General features: G+C 31.7%; 2 protein-coding genes across 5 annotated transcripts in view; one reads left to right on the plus strand and one right to left on the minus strand.

Moving 5' to 3' along the window:
- Positions 1-11798, minus strand: part of LOC134685388 (cytochrome P450 3A13-like) — a 34837-nt gene extending 23039 nt beyond the window's left edge. Inside the window, exon 1 of one of the 3 annotated variants that reach the window (XM_063545108.1) lies at positions 11662-11798. In XM_063545108.1, the coding sequence (XP_063401178.1) occupies positions 11662-11720 (59 nt within the window). In that variant the 5' untranslated portion in view covers positions 11721-11798. Of the gene's footprint in view, positions 1-366; positions 557-8198; positions 8410-11661 lie in introns of those variants that run through there. The other 2 variants (XM_063545107.1, XM_063545106.1) reach the window with 2 other exon arrangements.
- Positions 11799-12239: 441 nt separating this feature from the next.
- Positions 12240-24716, plus strand: LOC134683748 (rhodopsin-like). Of its 2 annotated transcripts, XM_063543060.1 has the most exons (4): positions 16479-16755; positions 18097-18163; positions 21487-21656; positions 24416-24715. In XM_063543060.1, exons 1-4 carry the CDS (start codon positions 16713-16715, stop codon positions 24577-24579), a joined length of 444 nt encoding a protein of 147 aa, XP_063399130.1. In that variant the 5' UTR covers positions 16479-16712; the 3' UTR covers positions 24580-24715. The 2 variants fall into 2 exon arrangements, with proteins under 2 accessions (XP_063399131.1, XP_063399130.1); XM_063543061.1 differs by lacking the exons at positions 16479-16755; positions 18097-18163 and adding an exon at positions 12240-12518 and having other exon boundaries at positions 24416-24716.
- Positions 24717-25790: the final 1074 nt, after the last annotated feature.

Raw genomic sequence — 25790 nt, forward strand, 5'->3', positions numbered from 1 at the left:
ACAGCAGAGGCGGGTCCAGAAATAAAAAAAGGGGGGGGGGGGGGGGGGGGCTAAACCTAAGATAAAAAGGGAGGCCAACAATATGCCCCCATTCAAATGTTGTGATCTACAAAAAGGGGAGTCCAACCCCGGGACCCCCGGATCCGCCATTGACACAATATATTACATATGTACAAAAATTTACCATGATAACGACTTCAATGTGTTTCCCGACATAGATAACAATTTTATGTAATTTCTATAGAGATTAATTAGTATTTGAATTTGCATATGGATTTAAAAATAAAATTGGTGCATGCGGATTTCTTTATACAGTAAATCATGATTCTAAAAGAACAACTTGTTAAAATATAGATTAGTACTCACAAAAAGATTAAAAGAAGAGTAAATACAATCCCGAACAAGATAAACGACGTTACACATTCCATTTTTTATACAAACTATTTACAAAGAAAACTTGTCTTCCTTTAAACCGTTTTGCTCGCCACACCTGAGTAAGCTAAGCTTAATACACATAATTTTGATCTGTCGATCATCTTAATAAATACTTGAAAAAAATGTGATCTCGTGTTTCATTATTATAAATACAATATTATCCACGATCTATTGTTAATAGGTTAACAAAAAAAAAACACATTATTTCTTTTTTACTTCCTTGTTCATAAAGAGTTACGTGTATTTATATATATATATATATTGGCCCGGGGTGGGCACTTGTTGAACTAGCACGAACATACACCATCAATTTTTTATGTGTATATGTGATCATTTATTTAGAAAGATCAAGCTAAGTTGGAGATAGAGGGATACAAGCAAAAGACTGTTTCAAATTCCCAAAACTATCCGGGATAGTAGTAATAATTACCAGGAACTTCCAGGTACACGCATTCAATACAATTGTATATATAAAAAACTTGACACCATGCGGTCACTTTATTTATTGTTTCTTGCCAGTTAATTATTTTAGATGTTCGTGATAAGGAGACTACTGGTATAAGTTTATTAAAAAAAAATATCGGTAGCATGAAGTAACAAAGAGTTTGTGAATATTAGTTTAAATTACTGTTTATTGTTTATCATTTTGGACAAAACTCTAATCGTCTTGAAATAAATTACTTCGTCAAATCTTGTCAATAGTATGATTCGCCACATTCAAGTCCAGTATTATTGTTATAAAAGTGCGAACCTATCATATCATTACGTGATATTTCGTATGGTAACTCGCCCTGTTCTTTTTTCCGCTGACAAAGACTAAAGAACTTCATTGAACATTTTGTGTCTAGCGGAGAGTTGTCTCATTGGCAATCATACCATTTCTCTTTTCTACTGCGGATGACCGTGAGGCCGTATATCGGTGTATTGCTATCGCCTAGATTTCCATTAACTAACTTTCGTGTTGGATTTTTAACCGATCTATAAACATGATAAATACGCAGAAATCATAGAGTGCAAAATAACATTCCTTGTCGCTGGTTATAAATTAATTTCTTCAATGAATATTCATCAAATATGTTTTTTAGAAGACAAACTTGTAATATTAAAATGTTTTGATATATATATAAATGTAAAAAAATCACTAATATCTATGAACACGCAAGCGGAAGAATATATCAAGAACGTTTGCATCATCTCCCATGCAGAGTTGTCGACCCATGTGCTCTCTAAAGGAACGATTACTCTACATGAGAGATTACATACTTTGCGGGAAAATATGAAAACCTACTCAAATCCAATCAATTAGAAAAATCAAATTATTACAGAAGAGTGTCGACCATGCACCTGCACTGCACTTATATTGATATAGCAGAATAGAGTTATATATACATGTGTGAACATTATATTTACATGTAACGGTAATTTACAAATATTAATATACTCAGAAGACCATTACTAGCCGTGACTACTAATGGACTTCTTATATAATATATAACAACAGACCAAAGTATACTGATTTGTATCACTACAATATAATTGCTATTACGATGAGGTGGAATTCCCTGTCATTAATTTATCATCCACGCACGAACTTGTCTCAGAATTTTTTTATATCTTTACATTAAACGGTAACCTCACTTTTAGATAAAGAGATGTGATATTTTTTTCTGAGACAAGTGCTTGTCGGACCATCCACAAGAACTTGCGGTCATCCGAGATTCAGTACTTTAGTACTTTGATTTATATTTGACGATACACACGACCCGTGTAACCTAGACTAAATGCCTGTTAACATTGCTGGTTGGCTTTCTTAAAATGGTAACAAAGAACACCACGTAACCAGCCATATCTTCGCTTTTACTATAAGTATTAAATATAGACACAATATATATTTATGTTTGTTTATATTAGCATTTTTGTTGAGGCAGTACCTCAGAACAGTGTTAATATTATTATTATTCAATTTATTCGATTTTAATTCTAATTTTATAAATGATTTTGTCAAAATTATCTTGAAAGCAACTGAATATTTGATGAATATAAATATTAACAATCGAAAGCCAATATATTCATCTTCATATATTTAAAGTACAAATAACAGTGTATATAAAGTGCGAATCCAGCTAGTTCATTTTTACTGTTATATGCGGATATGTCTATTGTAGAATAAAGGATCATGGGAAAACTGTATTTGTTTACGTTTTGAAAATACCAAGTTAAAGGATTTTAAGTTAAGTTTTAACAAATTTTCATTGTGATATGTCTTTATAATATACAAACATAGCATTAAAGTTCAAATAAGTGTTATAAAAGCATCATAATATAGCATATCGATTATTAAAAGCGATCCATTTTAACTATAGATGCGATGAATTATCACTGTTGGTGCAGTCATTATTAATGTAGAATTTTCAAAGATGCGAGGAATTTTTATTGTAGAATTATGTGATAAATGCACTTGCAACAAATGAAAAAAAAACTAAGTTGATGACTTTAGGATTTATGATACATGTATTTTCAAATTGAAATACAAACTCCTCATTCATTCCTCATCAAATATATAGCTGTTCAAACTTGTAACAAAAGCGATTCTCAAAATGTCATATTGTATTCTTCAGATTACGTTTCTCCTTGATTTTAACTTATATAGGGAATCACTGGAGCGTGACGGCAGCGGTCCCTCTTAGGCAGTCAGTGGGCCCTACTTATGAAAAATTCTAGATCCGCGAATGGATACTACCGCAGAGGTAAAACCATGCACATTTGGGTTATTGTACACGAAATGCATGCTACAATTCATTTTTGTTGATTTTAGACCCTTTGGAACTCTATGTGGGCTATTTCAGCAACTAGGCAAAAAATTCCCAAACTAGATACACGGTTAGATTCAGCATGTCAACGAATTCCAAATATCTATATTAAAGGACTTTTGTCTATAAATTTGGACCCCACAAAATTGAAAAAGGGACCAAAAATATAAAAAAATGCATGCATCGGATACATTTGTTATTGAAGGCATGACTGTAACAATAGGATGAATATACAAACATATCTTATTCTGGGGTCTCATTGGGGGGATCCCGGATCCCGCTTACTGTTTTGGCAGATTCCCGTATTCCGCTTATTGTTTTGTCAGATTCCCGTATCCCGCTTATACTATGCAGTTCTAATTTTTTGTAATTATCCGTGTCCCGCTAGACATCATTTCCCGTTTTTCACTACACAATCAATTGACTTTCACCTGTCACGCTTGCAAAAAATCGGCAATCCGGCGTGACGCTTATACCCAAATGCGACCCACTATTTTGCTCTATTTTGACTCATATTAAGCCCATTATTAATATATTAAAAAAGTAGCGTAGATTTTGTTATCCCTTTTTATCCCGTCTCGTTTCGTTTTTGAGCCATCTATAGATGTCGTATGTGACAATGAGACAACTCTCCATCCAGTCACAATTTATAAAAGTAGACCATTATACGTCAAAATACGGTCTTCAACATGGAGTCTTGGCTCACACCGAACAGCAAGTTATAAAGGGCTCCAGTGTAAAACCTTTTAAACGGGAAAACAAAGGTGCAATCTATATCAAGATGTACGTAATTAGTGGTGAAGTGTCATGGAAATGAATAAAAAAAAGGATAAAGATCCCTATACATGTACGCTTTATAAGAAACGATGGAGTACATTTGAAATAAATGTTATTTCTATTGAATTTATTAGAGTGTTTTAAACCAAACTTTCCTCCGTATGTTAAATTTTATCAAATCTTTCTCTTACTTTATCTATTGTTTGAGCAAATCGGCTAAATGAAGGCTTTACAGCTAATTTCCTTATGCATGTAAAGCAAAACTTTGGTTGGCTTTCTTGCTTTGTTTGTATAATTGTTTATACAAACTTTGTAAATAAGATTGACATTTTTAAACAATATGAATAGGCATGGTTAAACCTGTATTTTTAATATTTGAATTAAATTGGGTGTTATCATAATGATTATCCAATAAAAAAAAAAGCAAGCAAAACAACTAAAGTCTTTCTCTACATGTTTAAAGAAATGAGCTGTAATAGATAAAAAAAATAAAATTATACAGTGAAAATGCACCGCATATACAATAATAATGATTCGCTCCACAGTGAAAATGAATGAATAGTATCATTATTCGACAGTAAACATGACTAGCATTACGAAATCATCATAGTGGAATTTAGTTAAATATGAAGAAACTGAATGACAAAACATATTCTACGTTATACAACTTTAATACTTGTATTAAAATGAATATTTCTTACTGCAACAACATATCACCTGTTAGTTATAAAGCACCTGCACGATATGTTCGTGAAATGTCCTAAATATTCACCTATTTTGGTATATATTTCACAGCTGGATGGCTTTAGGCGCGATAAAACCCCGCTCGCATCTCTAACTTTGTTTTATTAGTATTATGTATATCTGAACATATACATTTTAACTAATTTTCTTCATTTTCTTCAAAAATTAAAAAAAGTTCGTCTGTTTATTTATCATTCTACATTAAACATTTATGGCATATACAGTAAAAATGATATTTTAGGATCCGCACTTTACATACACTGAAATAAGATTACTTATTCTGATCCAACCAAATCAATATATAAATGTTCAAGTAGTAAAATTGTTCCATCCACAAATATTAAACAGGTGAAGGTTTCGTGTTTCTCTTTGATGATACTTTGGCTTTGTTTAACTTAGAACCTCTCTGTGCTTGGGACATGCTATAGAATTCATCACGAAGATACAACACTATTACAGAGTATAATGACATCAATATATAAATATTTATATCATTTTTATGTGTCACTAATTCCTTTAATAGACATAATTTAAATATCTATTAATAAACTGATATCAAAATATGTGTCCATGAGAAAGGTATAAAAGATCGTACCGCGGCTCCTTAAAGAAAAGGGGGGATAAAACTTTTACACCATCAAGTTTTGCGTTCTTTTTCTTGATTTCTGTTTTGACCAAAAGCTTACGTTTATTAAATGAATATAAGAAATGAAGCGATAATACCAAGCAACAAACAACTTATTTGGTAAAAAAAACCCAAGATTTGACACAATTCGTCAGAAGTTTACTTCTACTTCTCGATTTCTAACAAAGTCCCATTAATAACTGTACTGATCTCTAACCTAAACTAATACTTGTCTGTTAAACTTTAGTTAATATACAATCTATAGTATTGATATTTTATATCAACTTATACTATAATTCTCAATATTCAATTATAAAAATATTTTTACTTGTATTTAACTTCCAAGTTGTAATTTATACAGATATATAATTTTAAAAGTAAACAAGTATCTCTTCATATCAAAATTTTTAAAGTACACCACCGATTTCCGTGTCAATCTCCGTGTCAATGACTCTATCTGTGTTTCCCAAATAAATGAAATTACAGTTGCTAGTATCAAGCTTTAACAGACAAACAATCTGAACGGTGGTAACCTCAGTTTTAGAACAAGTTCATAACAGAAAGTTCGAAAGGTATACTTTCTTGTAAATTAATTCAGTCTGTGTCTTTTTCTTTTTTTCCTATAGACAATGATGTCCCTGTTCCCGAAAAGGTTATTATATGCTTTCTTGTATTGTATATATACACAACTCGTCTAAACATCAACCCAACAATGTTAGATCTGTAATATATATATATAAAAGACGATGTGGTAGGATTGCCAATGAAAAAACTCTCCACGAGATTCCAAAAATGACACAGAAATTAACAACTATAGGTCACAGTACGGCCTTCAACAATAAGCAAAGCCCACACCGCATAGTCAGTTATAAAAGGCTCCGAAATGACAATGTAAAACAATTAAAACGAGAAATTTAACGACCTTATTTAAAATGTATGTAATATAATTTACTTTTGTCATAGTTTTGTTCGTGGGAGGACCGAAATATGTTATAGATCGGTTTAATGTTTAAACGAACAAAAAGGGTGCATGTAGTTATCTGGTGAAAAGTGTAAGGCACTTACCGCAGAACCAAACTATGATGTATAGTGTTGGAAATGTTTGTATATCTATAAACTGAACAAAAAATCAAGAAATTGAATTTATTTTAAACACATTGAAACAATTTAGTTCATGCCGTCAAAAAGATATATGATGTGATATGAGTGCCAATATGACACCTCTTTATCTAAGTCACAATTTGTAAAAATAAACCATTAAAGGTCAAGGTACGGCCATAAACACGGAGCCTTAACTCAAACGGAATAGCCAGTTATACAGAACCCCCAAAATGACTAATGTAAAATCATATAATGCAATCAGCAAAACCAACGGTCGAACCTATATGAAAAACGAAACACTTATGAACCACATCAACACTGATCAAAAAGTTCCTGGCTCAGGACAGGTACAAACAAATGCAGCAGGTTTTAATGTTTTAACAGGCGCCAACCTTCACCATAACCCGAACCATAACAACCAAAGTCTAGTTATTTGGGCAGACGATTACCACAACAATTATATATATATCAACTTAATGGGTTTTGTATCAGAAACAAGGGGTGGCTTCAGTACTTCGAGAATATCACGTACAGTCCTTGGATGGTGTAGACTTCCCACTAACACCATACACCATTACACCAAACACCTTGTACCATTACACCATACACGTTACATCTTTGCACCATTCCCCATTATATCTACACGATCCGAAATGCACCATTATGCAATTAAATTTCAAATATTATGATTATTATTATTGTTTATGTTTACACTTCGAAAAAATAAATAAAAAGAACTTCGCGTTAAAACAATCAAATGTCGTACACCATCATTCACGGCATTTAAGATCGCACGCTACACAATCACACCATTCCTCAAACACCATTCCCCTTACACCATAGCACCATACACCTTACTCCATGACACCATATATACCACACACTATTACACCATACACGTTTTTTTGGGGGAAGTTTACACCATCCAAGGGCTGTACCGATAATAAAGTAATACTAGAAACTTTCTGTAAATTGCACATTTTTTTTATTGCATAGGAAAGGACGAAATTAAGGCATGCAAATAAAGTTTTAGAGAATTCTGACTAGCTGATGGATGGCGAATGTTCTAATACATGTATTAGATCAACAAGCACAAAGTTATTTCACCTATTCTCTCGTTTTACTTCTATAATACGTAATACGTAAATTGTATTCTACACCCAAACGACGTTCGCGGTCGACTGCTTGTTCAAAATAGAATAGCGATAATAATTGCCGTTAATTATACAATTATTTAACTTGTTTTTACAAGACGTTTTACCTACAAGCGTGTTTTTGATTAAATCTATACCAATTTTAAAATGCACAAACTTTGTGTCATTTAATGCCGCAAAAATACAAGTGTTCTTTTTGGCCATTATATAACTCTATTTAAAAACCGGAGAATCTAATAATATATTTCAAAAAAATCACAGCTTTATCTAGACTATCTCTACGTATACGCATTTATTACTTTTTGCAAGTTCAACTTGATTTAGTTCCGGTATGTTTTTTCCGTTAAATGTTTTTCTTTAGATAAACGAGTTTGACCACAGTATTTAAGATTTATCAGTAATAAATAAAAACAGGCCACTAAGCAATAACAAACAGGAAGGAATTTTGTACGAGGTTTCAAAAACAAAACAAAGTATCATGAATAGCAATTATTAAACGAAGGTTAAATACTAGAACTCCTACGATTATTTTAAACTAATATTTATACTCACAAGTAAGACAAGGTGAGAAAGATTATAATTCCAATTAGGACAGTTGATATTATGCTTTCCATTTTGTTTCACAAAAAAACAAACTGAATACAAAAAATGTGTAGCTTTAAATACCCGTATTATCGATACACATGATCTAGTTTAACGGTTGTTCATCTATTGTTTGAAAATTAAATGCGTTTGAATCACGTAATTATATGTCATATAAGATAAACTTTAATTTAAAGGTGGTATAATTGCTTCACGAGATTGACAATTAAGGTAAATAAATTACTAGGAAGTATTTTTAAGTGGGACGATTTTCTTGGAAGAAACTTTATAGAATTATATATGGAAATAAAACCGCAAACCTTTAAATAACTGAGGACTGCAGAATATAAATACCATCATGGTGTCTTAATACATTCACTTCTATTAAAAAATAGAAACTTATCAACACCAGATGCTACTGTCATAGATATGTAGTACCGTGAATTTTATCTCATGTTACGCAGTACTGTAAAATTAAAAACTTAAAAATGTTTTCCATAGTTGTCGAAAGAAAAAAGTTGCCAATATATGATTAAGGTGGTACCTAACACTACAGGAAGATAACTCTTTAAAGTCAGCTAAACGTTTTAATTACGATGTGTCACACACAGTGGTGTAAAGCGAATATTAAGCTTCTCGATGATCAAAATTGGTGTTTGTCAAACTGCTATATAACCAGTGTCATTTTTCTGATAAAACGGTTGGTTCAAAATTTAGAAATTTTCATATTTTTGTTAAAGGGTCAAAGTAAAAACTTTGTAAGAAATTTATGAAAATTAAACGCGCCAAATTAATTTGAGTGAAAGTGTTAGGTACCACCTTATAATTATAGATTAAAAATCCGGTGATAATCATTTCCCGCCAAATTTTCAATGGCTTATGTTTGGAAATTAATCTAGTACACGGACCCTTCCTTTTTTCAGCATTTTTAGTCCCATTATTAATAATTACTCTATCAATTTATAGATGTCTTTTAAAAAAAATGTTATTTGAAAACAGACCAGCGTACATCCTTTAGTCAGTGTGAGCTCATAAACAAATAAAAACCAAACTATATCATAACTGTATCCTACATCAACGAACCGGAGCCTTGCATCTTCAAATTAAAGTCACTACCATTTAAATTTCCATTATTCTGAACATTAAATAAAATAGTATTTTTAATTTTACATTTCTATATACATAATGTATTAATTCTTCGCTTACCTCCATGATAATATTTTGAACTTTGAATGAAATGAAGATTTTCAATACGATAAGTCAATCAATAATTTGAAATAATATTTGAACTAACTGTATGTTCCTTTGTAAAATCAGACAAGAAGCAAGTTGTATTATTATGTTCGAAACTATAATATTTTTATTTGTACTTATTCGCCAATCAAAGAACTATCCTCTAATATTTAGTTTAAACCAAAAGAAATCAGCGAAGTTTATAATCGTCTTACAATCCTTTTAAAATATAGCCTTTCTGCAGACTCTGACCAAATATCCACTTTAATAACCCTCATATATGAAGTGTCAACAGAACTTAACGTTGCACTTTTGTAAAAGGAATATATATATATATATTTTTTATTTTAATTTCAGAACACAAGTTAGTGTATTTTTTAACAGGAAGTCCCGATGTTAAAAGAAAAACCACTAAAACCTTAGAAAGAGAACATACACTGTATGTAGATAGCAGTGGCGGATCCAAATTTTTTCATAAGTGGGGCCCACTGAATGCCTGAGAGGGGGCCCGCTCTAGTCACGCTTCAGTGAATTCCTATATAAGCAATCAAATTTTTACCCAAAAAGGGGGGAGGGGGCGGGCCGCCCCCAGCCCCTAAATCCGCCTCTTGATAGAACTGCTCGAATAAAGGGTGTTCGGAAAACTACACATGAATTACCCCCAAAAATGTGTAACCCCTATTCCCGCAGTACATACAAGCCAGCCTGCATGTTTCGTTACACATAGTCAACCGCTATACTCAAAACATAAAAAGCCCTGACAATACATATGCGCAAGATGAAGGGAAAAACGTTTTAACTGTACAAAAGTGTTTTGCTTTACTATATATTTTCAGGATCAAATATTGTTAGACAGTATTATATCAGTTTATAATACAAAACGTGTGATTTAAATGTATGTAAACCATTTAGACCTATTTACCATTTAGACCTATTTTTGATATTAAACTTCTCATTTCAGTGTTTAAAAATATCTCATCAAGAATTCAATTTACAAAGACGTTGTTCTAATTATTAACATATCTATTTACACATTAATATAGGGTACATATTTTAAACTCTTGGTGTCATTTATATTCTTAGTATTTCCTATTAATATAGTACAACTGCTTTCCTGGAAACGAATGTAGTATACGTCGAAGCCAGCTTTAAATAATCATATGAGTAATGGCTTATACGATAAAACTACGAAGGACCAAAAGGGACATCAAGTAGATTACATTCGTAACTTCTAACTTGACATTTCGCATTCTAATGTTTACATTTTGTCAATTGCAAGTTGGTAAAGAGAAGTGTCATGTTTGAACTAAAAATTGTCAGGTTGGAAGTATAAGTAATGTCAAATTGGATGTAAGAAATGTTGAAATGAAAATGACCGAGTAATTTAAGTCTTATGTAGACGAAACGCGCGTATGGCGTATTAAATTATAATCCTAGTACCTTTGATAACTATTTTAAAGTTTTATATATAATGTCCCAACTTGTCTGTTCTATACTAGTCCCAGGTCAGGAGCCTCTAGCCTTTGTTAGTCTTGTATTACTTTTAATTTTAGTTTCTTGTGTACAATATGAGTTTAGTATGGCGTTCATTCTCACTGAGCTAGCATAGTTGTTTAGGGCCAGCTGAAGGACGACTCCGGGTGCGGGAATTTCTCGCAACATTGAAGACCTGTTGATGACCTTCTGCTGTTGTCTATTCTATGGTCGGGTTGTTGTCTCTTTGACACATTCCCCATTTCCATTCTAAATTTTAGTACAACAATACGACTGCTGGTGTATAAGCTTTTTGAAAAATGTTACTATCCAAAGTAACGATTATAAGAGACCAAGATAAAAGAAAGGAAACGTTTGTATGCCGGTTGAATAGAACAAATGTAAAAGTCAATCATAAATTATTGTGCACCAAACACATACAGATTACATTGAATCAAATAACGTTCCAAGAAAAAAAAATTGATTTTGTCTGAATAATCTATTGAAGGACTAAAAAACAATTGGTAATTTAAACTAAAGCCAAATACGTTGTACTAAAGTTCCACACTTAGAAATTGACAACCTTGCTCTACGAAATTCCAATGTGAGGTTATGCTAGGATAATATATCCATTCCTAAGTTTGTAATCATATCAAATATAATATACGTATTAACTGATTGCAAATAATAGATATACTAGTAGTATCCATATGATGTATGTACTTACAAATACAGAACACAAATAATACTTATTCCAAGCAGTACAGTTGAAGTAAATAGGTCCATGCTGAATTAAAAGAGGGTAGGTCTATATTATACAAAATCTGAAATAACAATACGGGTTGAGATATAAAGATGAAATAGGATTGTATACGGAAATTTGATTTTTGTAGATGCCAATATTTGACAATAAACTGTTATAAACACGAGGAAGTGTTTGAGTGGTTCGAATTACTAAGAATAGAACTTGATAAACGATAATAGATTATATAAGGAAAAGATAGGTTTAACTCTTATATCCGTTTAAAGTACGATTTGAACGTGAAAAAAAATCATCATCGATTCTAAATGGAAGTTGAAGATAACCAAAATCAGTTCAAATTTACTAACATGTAACATAATTATGTAAAAACAATGTAAGTATTAACTAAAAACTTCCCATTCTATTGATGATTTTCCTGATTTCGACTGCCACATCTATTAGAAAACAACTAGTCATGCCAACCTCACGGATAGTCAAGGTCGTTAAAGACCACCCTTATTCACTATTAAACACTTTTATTACATTTTTTTAAAGGCGTGCTATAAGGGCTTAGTTAAAAACGACAGATATTCTTGTGAATTATGCATTCTAAAATGAATAACTTCGTTAAGTTGATGACCAGTTATTACTATTAACAGACCCTCTGCAAAGCAGGTCAATGGAATGTCATGAATTATTTCAGAAAACTGCATTTAAATAAGCATTTTCTTCAATTTCTAAGTTTAAAACAAATGATAACGGCCCGCGGTGTTACCATTGTCACTTCAGGTGTTGGTGGCATGCTAGGAGATGTCAAATACTATTACACGGATGTTAAGCAAGTAAGTGTGATCATGGCAATGGAAAAGACATACAGAATTGTATAATTTTTGTATTGGAAATTCGGACTGATTTTTAATATTATTTAAAATTCCTGTTTAATGTTTTCAGACAATTTCATTTTAAATGCGTGAATACAACAGACAATGCGTTATGATTTACATTATTAAGTATTAATTGTGCGTGTAACTTTTTTAATCTAAAATTGTGTGAAAAGCGCTACAAGGTATTATGTTAACTGATGCTACTTTTCATTTTTTATTTTAAATTCGCTTATGTTTATATATTACATTGTTTATTCTTTTCAATATCTATTTTAGCATTTCTTGTTCAGTACATGTATAAATCCGTTTTTCAATTTACGTCTATTGTTACCTTTTAAGTACTTGTTGTATGTTTTTAAAATTTGTCAACTTTATCATTACGTAATCTTAATTGTTTGGCAACCCGTAAACATTGTCATTTTTGTTATGTTTTGTCGACTGGAGTAAGTGTAAGTCTTCATTCGGAGTCGGCCTTTTGAACTGACATCAGTAGTTCATTAAAAGTGTAAATAAAAATACATAAAGTCATTGTTAATATTCGCTCTAACAGTCTGTGAGTAAGTTCCGCTACAGGACATTTGTTTTATAGACAGTGCATCAGTCGGTAGGGAGCTAAAATAGGCAGGACAGGAGTTTTGAGTAAAAAAAAAAGGCAGGATGAGACACTTGAAAAAAAAAGTCAGAATGACAATTTCTGTGATAAAAGTCAGGATAAACTAAAAAAAAAAAAGCAGGACCGGATAGAGTGAAAAATAAAAATCAAATGGTAGCTCCCTTAGTTACTGACTTTCGTTTCGGGACCGTCGCATTCCTTTAACAACAGCGTTGTCACAGAAGCCTTTAATTCTGCGGGTTTTGTTCATTTCTTACCTGTCTTATTTGTTTATCATAGATTGCTTTGTTATAAGTTAGAACGTTATGTTTCTCATTTGAATAGGTTGATATTTTTCTTGTCGGACCTGGTATAGCTGACTACACAATGTAGTTTTGTGTCTCATTATTAAAGATCGAACGGTGACCTATACCTGCTTGTATAAACTTTATTTATACTCTTGTGGATAGTTGCATTTCATTTGTTTCCGTTTGCTGAAATCAAAGCATGAAAAACAAAATTATAACAATATTCACTATTTTAACAAAACTTACTAGTATACGAAAACTGGAATCATTCATATTAAAACAAACTAACTTAGGCTACAGTATTCAAAATTGCACTTACGAAATGTGAAAAGCATAATTCTATCTAAATAATAAATAAAACCAATCCGTAACGTAACAAAACAAAACAAAACAAATTGATAATAAATAAAACATGAGTGATTGATTGTTTTAAAGCCACACTTAAGCTCCACCTTTGGTCTATTTCGTGGCGGCGAATTCTTATGGGTGGAGGAAGCCGGGTTGCCCGGAACGACACCGACATTCGATAGGGAAACTGACAACCCTAGCCAATTAATAAGATTGTTGAGTGTATTAAGATCGGGAACTCACCAGCTCAGGTTTGACTGGCTAGTGATTACAGTAGTAACCACTAAGACCACTCTTTTCTTCATAAAACAACAAAACAAAATATTGAAAGAGTAACTGGAAAGATTAAGGTAGAAAGAAGTAGGTGGGCACAGTAAGACCCCATTTTGGCCACACATATAGCAGTTATACAAAATTATTAAAATGTAAACTTTTAACAATTTATTTGAAAGTAGAAGACTTCTGTTACATACATATGGGCTGATTTTGACAATACAATGCACATGTATCGCGTACCAGCATCATTAAGTCATGCTAAATTACAGTTAGCATTTGATTAATTTGTAGACGGTTCCTGTCTGAAATGAAAGTGGCCGCATTTGTGTTCATTCTTAATATTTAAATTTAAGTTGTATTTGATGATAATACATATTGGGACCTTTTATAGCTGACTTAACGGTATGGGCTTTGCTCATTGTTTAAGGCCGTACAGTGACATACACATGTACTTGTTAATTGTGTGTCAGTTTGGTGTCTTATGGAGAGTTGTCGCATTTGCATTCATACCACATCTTCTTTTTTAATTTTTTTTTTTATAAATAACATATATGAAGGTCAAGAAAGAACACGGATGCTGCCACCTTCATTTTTTTTTACAAAAATTATCTGACATATAATGGCATATTTGATAGATTTTTCATATTTAAGCTTAAATTTGAGCGTATGTAATGACTAAATCAATTTAAATCTTTCCATAAACTAACTGAATAAACTGAAGTAGAACTGAAGAGACTAAAGTAGAACTGAATAGACTGAAGTAGAACTGAATAGACTGAAGTAGAACTGAATAGACTGAAGTAGAACTGAATAGACTGAAGTAGAACTGAATAGATTGCAGTAGAACTGAATAGACTGAAGTAGAACTGAAGAGACGGAAGTACAACTGAATAGACGGAAGTATAACTGAATAAATGAAAGTAGAACTGAATAGACTGAAGTAAAACTGAATAGACTGGAGTAGAACTGAATTGACTGAATATAACTGAATAGACTGAAGTAGAACTGAATAGACTGAAGTAGAACTGAATAGACTGAAGTAGAACTGAAGAGATGGAAGTAGAACTGAAGAGACGGAAGTATAACTGAATAGATGAAAGTATAACTGAATAGACTGACGTAAAACTGAATAGACTGAAGTAGAACTGAATAGATTGCAGTAGAACTCAATAGACTGAAGTAGAACTGAAGAGACGAAAGTATAACTGAATAGACTAAAGCATAACTGAATAGATGAAAGTAGAACTGAATAGACTAAAGTATAACTGAATAGATGAAAGTAGAACTGAATAGACTGAAGTATAACTGAATAGATTGAAGTAGAACTGAATAGTCTGAAGTAAAACTGAATAGACTGAAGTAGAACTGAATAGACTGAAGTAGAACTGAATCGACTGAGGTAGAACTGAATAGACTGAAGTAGAACTGAATAGACTGAAGTAGAACTGAATAGACTGGAGTAGAACTGAATAGACTGAAGTAGAAGTGAATAGACTGAAGTAGAAGTGAATAGACTGAAGTAGACACTTGCGTGTTTAAAAAGTGTACAAAATCTTTCATCAGATGAACTCGAATCTTGAGGATTTACCAGACCTACTCCTTTGTAATTCATTAGCACTACTGTAGCAATTTTCTAAATCATTTTAATGTTTTTGTCTTGTAAAATAAACGATAACGTAAACAAAGAAAATTACTTTTCATTACAACCATTTTGTATATTGAATCAAACTGCTGAAATACACAGTAACATATCGTACTACATGTTGTAACACGATGATGATGTCAGATGGATGGATGTTTAACTTTAGCAGCAACTTTAATACATACTGTACACGTATGGTCAAAATACTCATATGGTACTGAACATAGATATTAACCATGTTATGTACTGGACGATCACGCTGAGTCGGATTTTTAACGTGCTAGTGCATAAAGTAATAGTCGTCAGGAAGACATCATAAGACATGTCCCTCTACTCGAACACATTATTCCGACTCCAAGCCGAAAAGTCCTTGCTCTAACTAATTTATGTCACATGCTGAGCGGAGAAGCACAAATTAGTTTTAAAAGCTTCAGCTTGACCCGACCGGGGTTCGTATCCACAACCTCGCGCACTCCAGGCGACATTAACATTAACGTGTTATAATAATATCTGATCGCGAAATACACAAAATAATTGGCAAACATACTCAATTGTATAAAAAGGAAAGGTACATTTATCCTGAATCATGGACTTATCTACTGAAGTAGAGAAGCTAAACATAGGGACAATAACTATCAAAAGGAAAATACATGTAGATTGCGAAGAGAGAATGAGTAGTTTTTTCTTTGAAGAAAACGCAATATATTTGGTGATCAATTTTATAAGTGTGACATGGGAGATCAAACAGCTCTAATGTATATAGTGAAATGTGTAGTTATCAAGGAAAGTAAACACTGTAAAACGTTTATTGTTAAGGAGGGTCGGCATACCTTGTGACGGTAGCATAGGTTCATTTTATTAAAGCTTTGAGATAAGAGGTATACGTATTATATATGTGTAATCGATTTCAATCAATATTTGGACACCAATCAACTGATAGTGTATTGAAAATATAATAAAATTTGTTTCAATTTGAAACGTAAAAGATGGTGGACATTCGTATGTTTGTATTATGTTTGGCTTTAAAAGGTAGAGTATCTTCATGTTTTACTTAACTTTCGTTACATTTAATTTTAAGATATTTTGAGGTGCATGTTGAGAAATCTTAAAAGTCAGTTTCACTACTTCCTTGTGGTTAGAATTTATTATAGATAATACAAACGGGTAATATATATATACACTTGTCATCATTGTAATTTTTTTAAATAAAAATTATAAAAGTGCAAATATCACTGTATAAATTTTAAACTGCGTCCGAAGCGCTTTTTGTCTATCTAAAAACGTGAAGAATTATGACGTATATGAAAGGGAGGTGCTAAAAGTATAACCAGATATATTTGTTCAAATAGCACGATGAAGATTATGGAACCTAAAAGACTAGAAGGAAAGTGTGATATTAAATTCAAAAAGAAATTTAACAAAATTTAGGTCAACAAGAGAAATAAACAAAGAAACAAGGTCCAATATTTAGACCATTTTTCACAGGAGATTTAGGTGAAGTGGCATATCCAACAACCTCTCAAGCGAAAACTGGAACGGCAACTGTATAGTGTTTACTGGTACATGTAGAATGAGTGTCTGGCTTCTGGTAATACTATTTGGTGTTCAACTGTTGTCCTCCATAAAATCAAGTTGATAACTGCACACTGTTATTTTATTTAATGAAAAATACTTTTCATTTAACGTATCAAGTTACAATTGGCCGTTTCACAATCTAATGCATTCTGGGTAATATTTTCACAAGCGTATACCAAAACGTTGTGATTGGTTAAAAACGTTCCAAACGACTGAAATCTCACCAATGACATAACGTTATTTTCATTTTGGTGTATGAACAACGAGATAACACATAGTCCTTCAAATTCTGAAAAGGCAAATTATTTGACAGTTTTGACTTTCTTAGTCATATTATTACGCACCATGTCATTCTATTAAATGTAATGAATAAACATAGATATAAGATTTAAATGTCTGGTTTCGCAGAATGTTTCTTAACCTATGGAGAATCTTCTAAACTGAACATAACATTTTTGAAACATGAATTGTACACATTCCTAATTGTCAAATTATAAGTATATTTTAGATTGTTAAAGTATGCGGGCATCCTAGAAACTTTTTATTCAGTGAAATTATGTCATTAATTTAATAAAGCTTATTTTTTTTTTTAAATAATTTGTTTTTGATAATAACTGTGGAAAAGTTTAAACTACATACATTCTACATTTTCCATCATTTTCATTTTAATGGTACATACAATGTTAACGGGATTAACTTAATGTCAAGTTTCAAATTTTAAAATGAAAGTTAACTAAAATAAAAAAAAAATAGTGTCAAGCTGTATCACAGAGAAAGTTTTATTTTTTGTTTTAGGGACAATAGTGGCAGATTGCTTAAGCAGCTATAGCTATGGTGGTCATAACAAGTATTGTTGTTCATAGTAAGAAGCTAACGATTTCAAAAACTTAAAAGAACAAATCGTAGATAAACCAATGAAGACATATAGCTATATGATACTGTTGCCTTTGTTTATTCACCCCTTATTATATTAATGTTGTATTTACATTGTGTCATATATAAAATTTATTCTTTAGTGTATATTCATTTGTGATCATATGTTTTTGATTGAGTTAAGTCATTTTTATTGATATTTCATAGTGCGTCTTTCTGTGTAATAATGTTACACTATTGTTTCGGGTAGGGTGATGGTGCAAACATGACATTTTTTTGGCATTAAATTTGAAATATCGTTTTTAACTCATCGGTGACCTATATTTTTTATTATTATTTTCAAATAAGCTGTACATTAGCTAAATAATGGTAAAATTTAAGCGATTTCTGTAATTAGGTTATTTTTTTTATTTCGATATTACATCTATTTATCCTATTAGTTCATCAGTAAAAAGGACATTAACAAAAATGTATACTTCTTCCAGAGGCAGATTGTGAGCTTAAATGAACGCTGACCCCATATTTTTTTCATGTTTCTTTTAAGTAAATGATAAAGTTGATATATAAAAAATATAGCGAAATCCTATGTTAGAAAAAAATGGTTTATACCCGGGAGCCCCCTTAATACGAATCAAAGGTTAACGTCCTAAGTAAAGTGAATTTGTTGCGCATTGCAATTCGAATTAGAGTTGACGTTGGGAAGTTTCGATTGCGAATTAAACTTATTCGAAATAGTTAATTCGAATCGAATTCGAATTACGTGTGAACTCAGCATTACACTTATTATATTTTGGATCTGTAAATGTCAGACATGTTTACAGATATAATGTGAATGAGTGTCATACAGTAAAGATACATAGGACGGTTTGGTGAGAAAGTTAATGAAAGACATCAAGTTGAAATATTTGAAATATTTGTCGAAATGTACTTGACTGATATATATATATATATTTGAAGATGTGAGTCAACTTGATTGGCATTCAGATATGATGTTTTTGAGAGATTGTAAACGACTGGTAATATTGCAATTAAGTGTTCCAAATGAACCATGTTTTCGGACCCGTTTAATTGGACAGTCATGTAGCATATTTTGTTGCATCTGTTACTGTCATTCATTTCGAGAGTAGATATTATGATAAAGTTTCGGTAGGACTTTAGATGAAATAAAACAAGAATCAGTTTTGAGTGGAATTTCACATGATTATCACACATGTATCATGCTTTTCGCATGTACCAGGTTTGGCTAGCCATTGAACCTGGTTCAGCATACTTAGTACCATTTTTTCTTCAAATGTCCTGTACTAAGACAGGAATAATTATGTCAGTTGTCCGTTTCTGTGTATTTTGGTGTTGTTTTTGTTGCCCCGTTGTTTTATTCTTCTACTTGATGTGTTTCCCTAGGTTTTAGTGTGTAACCCGGATTTGTTTTTCTCTCAATCGAAATATGACCTTTGAATAGCGGTATACTACTCTTGCCTTTATTTGAGATGTTGGTTTCTATAAAGGACAATAACAATCAAAACCAAGAAGTAAACAAAGACTCACAAAACCAAAGGACATTTACATAAACAGTTATAAATAAGAAATAAGAAACAAAACGAACTCTACTAAAAACCGTGAGTGAAATCAGGTGCTCCGGGAGGGTAGCGATTCCTGCACCGTATACGGCACCCGTCGTGTTATTTCTTGTTCATTTCGGTAATGATGGAAGGTTATTATGACTGATTCTACTTACACAAAAAAGAATAAAGTTTCGACATAAAAAGACTTTAGCTCCCACTAAATTGATTAAGTATCCGGAGACATTAAAATGCGGGCTTTTATCTGAAATGAAAACGGCAGTGAAAGGGAGAACAATGGACCCCTATTAATCGTCGATCAACACAGTACGAAACTTATAAGGTGACATATACATTTCGCTATAGCGTTTTTGCGGTCAACAGTTATTCATTTGGTGTTTTGGAATACTCTCAGATCTGTTCTTAGTGTTTTATGTTTCTTTCGGATGAATAAATACAATTAAACGTCTGGTCTGTGACTGTTTTGGCAAGACGTTTTTCTGCTCCTTATGGATCTGATGGGTTAACCCTTTCAAGCAGTTTGTTAATGTTTGTTATAGATTGTTCTATATTTTCAAATTTATCCTAGGTTAAAAAAAGTTATTGGCGCATGTAAATTAGTTATCTTCTGTATGTGTTTATCTAAGTCAGGATCCTGTAATTATAATAAATGGTTACCGCTTGTTACTGTATAACGTATCATATCATCAGGCCGATATGTTTCTCGTTTGCCTTGCTTTATATTTGTCATTTCTCATCCATAATATTAAAAACCTACAATAGTTATACCAGAAACTGAACAAACTTGATCCAGTGGTAAGTGTGGAATATGGACACATACCCATAAAGACGACTGTTTCATAAAACATGTATAAGTCTTCATGTAATTTCTAAAAAAAAGTAAAATCACAAAATTGCTGATCTCCGAGGATAATTCAAATCGGAAGTCCCTAATCAAATGGCAAAATCAAAGAATAAAACATATCAAACGAATAGACAAATTCCTGACTTGGTACAGACATTTTCAAATGTAGAAAAATGTTGGATTGAACCTGTTTTTTTGGCGCTAAACCTCTCACTTTTATTACAGTCGCATTAAATTCTGTTATTTTTAACGATGCGTGAACAATACAGACAAAGTAGGTAAAATAGTCAAACTATGGTTACAGCAGTCACCACTATGTTCAATCACACGACAAACATTTACAAAAAACACAAAAAGCATCTATCAAATTAAAAAAACCCACGTTCCTTGTTTCGCGTGATGGGCGCCAGAATGCAAACTTCGCAAAAAAAAATGATTTTGTCGTTTAATGTCTATTCAAAACAATTATAATTTCACATGGAGGATGGTAGTATGCATAGTTATAAAATCGAAGGTTATGTTAGAATTAATTGCAGAATCAGACTGAGATAAAAAAAAAAAAAATATTCAGCAGTTCTTTAGAATTTATAAGAAACAATGAACCACAAAAAATATACTGTTCTATATACAAAACACATAAGCAAAAATGAAAGATAATACAAACACATTAATGGGATGTATAAGTACCGAAACACGTCAAATGGATATCACATAAAATAGCCCAAACAGTAAAGGTAATTTAAATAATTGAACAAAGACAAATAAAAGAACAATATAACGCGTAGGTAAGATTATAAACAACGTTGAAGCAGTGTAGTACATAATAATTCAATCACCGAAACATCATGTGTATATTCTTATTTGTACTATACATTTGTATTTTTGAAGCAACGTAGGTGTGATAGCAGGAATAGTAATTGGATGTTTATTTGGATTGGCTGTCATGATAGCATTGGTAGTGGCATGCTGTGCGGCAGTGAAGAAGTCAGGTACTAGTGGTAGAGTTATTCCAAGTGGTCAAAGTGTAGCAATGGTCCAAACGTCACAGCAACAACAAGGTATTTATGTTATGTTCATGTTGAAATGGAATAGTAAGAAGTGTTGTGACATTTACAATTTTTTCACCAGAAAGAATACGAGAAAAACAATGACAAACTTGTTCTTCTATGCATAAACCATGTACTAGTATTTCGAAATTGAAATATTATCCAGTGACTATTAAGGGTAAAGTATTCATAAAATGGAAAATAATCTAGGTTACGATCAATATGGTAGCAGCTACATAGATCTGCGTAGGACTACGTAGATTTAAGAATACCGAACGTGTAGCTAAATGTATGTTTAGTGTTATTTGCCTACAGTTTTATTCATGTTATTCTAGGTCCAACCCACCATTTTTTCATAAAATGCCCTGTATCCAGTCAGGAAAATGGCCATTGTTACATTAAAGTTTGTTTCAGTGTGAGTTACATTTTGGTGTTGTGCTTCTGTTGTGTCATAGTTCTCTTATATTTTGATAAGTTTCCCTCAGTTTTAGTTTGTAACCCGGATTGTTTTTTTTCTCTATCGATTTATGAATTTTGAATAGCGGTATACTACTGTTGCCTATATTCTTAATTATTCTAATGTAGATATATTTGGATATTATTTCTAGGCCCTTTTAATGTCACTTATCTCTTCAAATGTTTCGGTTCGTATGCACCTGACCTTTCAATAAGCTTCTGGTGAAAGTAAATCTCGACTAAAGGCTGTGAAGATCAGGTGTCACTCAGGGTGGTATATTTGCTGCAAATTCAACAAATGACAACAGTTTGGACTTGAATATAGTTCATGTCAAAATTTATTACTAGGCACTCATATAGAAAATTGGGATTTCATCTATAGTTTACCCTTTTGTTGCACTAAAAACAACAAATTTAGTATGTTCCAGTTTAAGATTTTACATAGAACTCTCGCTACAAATGCATTATTGCAGAAATATGGGTTAAAAGAAACTAATTTATGTAGTTTCTGTAATGAAACTAAAGAAACTATAAGTCACCTATTCTGGGAATGTAACCTAGTTAGAAATTTGTGGTTAGAAATTGCAGCACTTTTTCAAGTTGAAAATAATATAACTTTAATTCTTAATGTGGAAAACATTGTTCTTGGGTCAGAGTCTTGGGATATTTCCCTAAACTTATTCACTATTCTGGTTAAATATAACATTTATACATGCCGCTTTAATAATTCATTACCGACTCTTACGGGTGTCATAGCTATGATTAAAAATTCCTACCAAATAGAAAAAATATCTACCTTCTTTTACAGATCCCCTAGAGCAAGAGAGAAATTTGATTGTAAATGGGAATTAATTAAAAACATAGTTCACATGTGAGGAGAGATCTTTCTATTTTGTACTTACTTAAGGCTTTATAATAGTTCATGTAGAATTAATTATATGTTGATGCACATCACAACTGGACAGTGATTTGTGTGCATCTTAAAAGTACTATCTATGTTTATTGCTATTGTTATACATGTTATATACATTGATATACTAATTTTTATGTATTTGAATTATCTCCCCTTGACTTAGGTTGACATTTATTTATGTGACTCTGTCCAACATGTTGTCCAATATGTTATCTGTTAATGATCTCAGGTGGCCTCTCCTGGTACCTCTCATGTTCAACATCATTGTATAGGGAGTGATGCATGTGGCTAGAGGAGAAGGCTGATGCCATAATTAACCTTATCAACATATTCCGGTATTCTAATCCAGAGTGATAAAAGATGTGTATGATCTGGTAGAAAATTTAGACTAACTAGCATAACTAACTTTTTAATTTTAGACTGTTATTGGAAAATTAAATATCAATATATGTATTATGAAATAACTATATAACTATATACCACAATATATACTTGGTGTATTTTCAGATGAAATAAAAATAAAATACAAAAAAAAAAAAAAAATATTTGTTATTGCAGATATGTTTGTGTGTCTTCTCTACATTTATTAGTTTTTTTTTCTCACTGAAACACAGCAAAAGGATTCGTCATTTATGTACAAATAGTCTGAAATGGAGTCTACTGAAGATTTCAGTCAAGATTTAACTGATGTTTAGATTTATCTTGCGGACAATTTTAGTTACTAGTATTTTTGTTTTTGAAAGAGTGTGACAATATCGTTTTAAGCGTATATATTTCATATTGTTGTGTTGTTTTCATATAGGATTGCACATATCTGAAATGGATTTGTTATGAGTGTATCGGTTAGCATTCCACTATGTCTCGTCGACTCTCTTATATTGACCGTCCACCTGAATTAAATATTGGTGAACCTTGTTTTACCTTTTTGATATTCAAAATCTGGGAAAATAAAATGTGTTATAGAGCCATTTAATTTAACGAGATGAAGAGTGTTGCAATAACAGTTTACCGATTTGAACAAATGCAATAATGCATGTTATCAGCTTTTATTGAAATACATTGGAAGCAACACCCACATTATATCCATTATGATCCTAGGGTCATTTAATATAACAAAAAGCATTCTGAGCCTTTAATGTTTAACCAAGCATCAAAACCAAACGTTCTATTGAAACATCAAATACCAAAATCCCGATTAAGAAATTAAAAAAAAAATTGCGAATGGTTTCCTCAAAGTACTGTTCATGAAATATTCATCGATTGATTATAAAAGGAAAGCATTTTTATCCTTGTGGCAATGGTAGTATTTTTGTATAGTAGTATCAATGCTGAAAGGAACGGCCTTTATCTTCATAAATACTAATTACAAGGATCTGATCGCATTTCTTCATTTATATTTTAGCAATGTATCCACCACCTCAGGGTATGCAACCACAGTACGGATATCCACCGAGTGGTCAATATCCACCACCAGGAGGACAGTATCCACAGGGAGGACAAAATCCACAGGGTGGTCAATATCCACCTCCTCCACCAAGTTATGCTGCTCATCCACCGCCTTATTGACATTCCTCTTCATAAACAAGTTGACAAAACTTTTTTTTATTTTAATACTTGATACCAATAAAGATTTGATTGTTTTTATGCTAATAATTAATATTTATTATGTGTGCGTATTCTATGTTTTATCATTGTGCTGATTAAAAGAAATAAGGTTTTTATAATGTTACTATAACTTTCTAATTAGTCTCATTTGTCTGGGTTTTCTTGACTGGTTAGCTATTTAGTTATGACTCTCAGAGCTGTCCATGTTTTGTATCATATACTCCTTATCTATTTTGAGTGCAGTGTGTTTGATGTATTTTATAACATTATATCAAACTCCTAACAGTATTAACTAAAACAAAATCAAAATAAACATATATTTATTAAAAGCACTATAATATCAATTTATAACAAATAAAAAAAAGACAGAAACATAGCACTATATTATTGAGATTATGGTATTCCTTGTCATGGATCATTGCACTTAATTAAAACAGGCAAAATGTTTAACAAATAATAAAAATAATATCGTAAATGCAATCAGCAACAAGCATTGAATTATTTTTGAGAGAAAAAACGAAATAAAATCATAATGTTTTAATGAAATTATAATTTGATTGTAATATTTAGTTATACCAAATAATGATGGATGCATTATATTTTATCCCCTTCGCCTCCACTCCCTTGCAATTAATGTATTAAAAACGCACGTTATCGTCAAAGTTCTTTCAATCAAAAGAATAACAGATAGAAAGAAAAAAAATATAAGAAACACAATTAGTTATCAACTTATTTTTTTTTATCTATGTACATGATGTAATAGGTGCACAATTTACATGACTCAATTTTCTACGTTATCGCAAAATATCAAAATGTAGCACAAAAAACAAATAACAGTCTAAAGTAATACTATTACTTAAGACAATAAAAGAACTATCAGATTATACATCAACTCTCATGCAGGAGATTAAAATGTTCAAAGCAGTATATGAAAATAATGAAGTGTGGTATCAACGCCAATGATACAACGATTTACAAAGCAAAAAGATCAAGGATGTTAAAGGTTAATGTACGACTTTCAATAAGGAGGAGGATGAAACAGTAGGCGAATTAATAAAATGTACCGGTATAACAAAATATGAAGGAGTTCAAACAGTAAAGCTAATGACAGGATTTTACTTTTATGACATTAAACATTGAACTACTATCCCTGGGATAGACCAACATAAATA

The sequence above is a fragment of the Mytilus trossulus genome, chromosome 9 (assembly GCF_036588685.1).
Source record: "Mytilus trossulus isolate FHL-02 chromosome 9, PNRI_Mtr1.1.1.hap1, whole genome shotgun sequence".
Taxonomy (NCBI): domain Eukaryota; kingdom Metazoa; phylum Mollusca; class Bivalvia; order Mytilida; family Mytilidae; genus Mytilus; species Mytilus trossulus.

What these genes read in the sequence shown, in the direction of transcription:
- LOC134683748 (XM_063543060.1), top strand. Translation starts at nt 16,713, where the DNA reads ATGGTGGACATTCGTATGTTTGTATTATGTTTGGCTTTAAAAG. An exon ending in AACAAGTATTGTTGTTCATA is followed by an intron (nt 18,164 to 21,486) that starts GTAAGAAGCTAA and finishes GTATTTTTGAAG; the next exon opens with CAACGTAGGTGTGATAGCAG. An exon ending in AACGTCACAGCAACAACAAG is followed by an intron (nt 21,657 to 24,415) that starts GTATTTATGTTA and finishes TTTATATTTTAG; the next exon opens with CAATGTATCCACCACCTCAG.